This window comes from Penaeus monodon, chromosome 25 (assembly GCF_015228065.2).
Source record: "Penaeus monodon isolate SGIC_2016 chromosome 25, NSTDA_Pmon_1, whole genome shotgun sequence".
Lineage (NCBI taxonomy): Eukaryota > Metazoa > Arthropoda > Malacostraca > Decapoda > Penaeidae > Penaeus > Penaeus monodon.
Window position 1 is genome coordinate 32,169,149 of NC_051410.1, and position 357 is coordinate 32,169,505.

At 42.9% G+C, this 357-nt stretch overlaps 2 protein-coding genes across 2 annotated transcripts in view; both read left to right on the forward strand.

Moving 5' to 3' along the window:
• The window catches only part of LOC119589149 (mucin-12-like), a gene marked incomplete at its 5' end in the record, with an annotated part of 115,175 nt that overhangs the window by 34,527 nt on the left and 80,291 nt on the right, over positions 1-357 (forward strand).
• LOC119589150 overlaps positions 1-357 on the forward strand; it is a gene marked incomplete in the record, with an annotated part of 3,150 nt that overhangs the window by 2,710 nt on the left and 83 nt on the right. The window contains 1 exon segment of the mRNA XM_037937725.1: positions 256-357. Within this exon segment, the coding sequence (XP_037793653.1) occupies positions 256-357 (102 nt within the window).

Consider the following 357-nt stretch of genomic DNA (forward strand, 5'->3'; position numbering starts at 1 on the left):
TTTGGGGAAAACAATATCCTCATTTCTTCTTTTGATCATCTTTTCCTTTCTTGACCGATTATTATTTTTACCGTATTTTTAAAGTTTTCCCTTTTTTTAGTTGTTTCATATCCTATTTTTCGATAGTTTGAGATTGGTGTACGATTATTTTTCTTTAGTTTTAGTTTCATGATATACGAATATTAATTTGTCGACCATATCCCCTAATCGTAAGCCGAACCCGCGCCCCTCATCCTCCTTTGTTCCTTACGTAAGCCGGTGGTGCCGCCCCGCAAAAAGGGCCGCGACCGCAGCTCCAGCCTCGCCAGCAGCGTCTCCGTCAGCAGCCAAGGGAGCAATTGCAGCAGCAATGGTAGT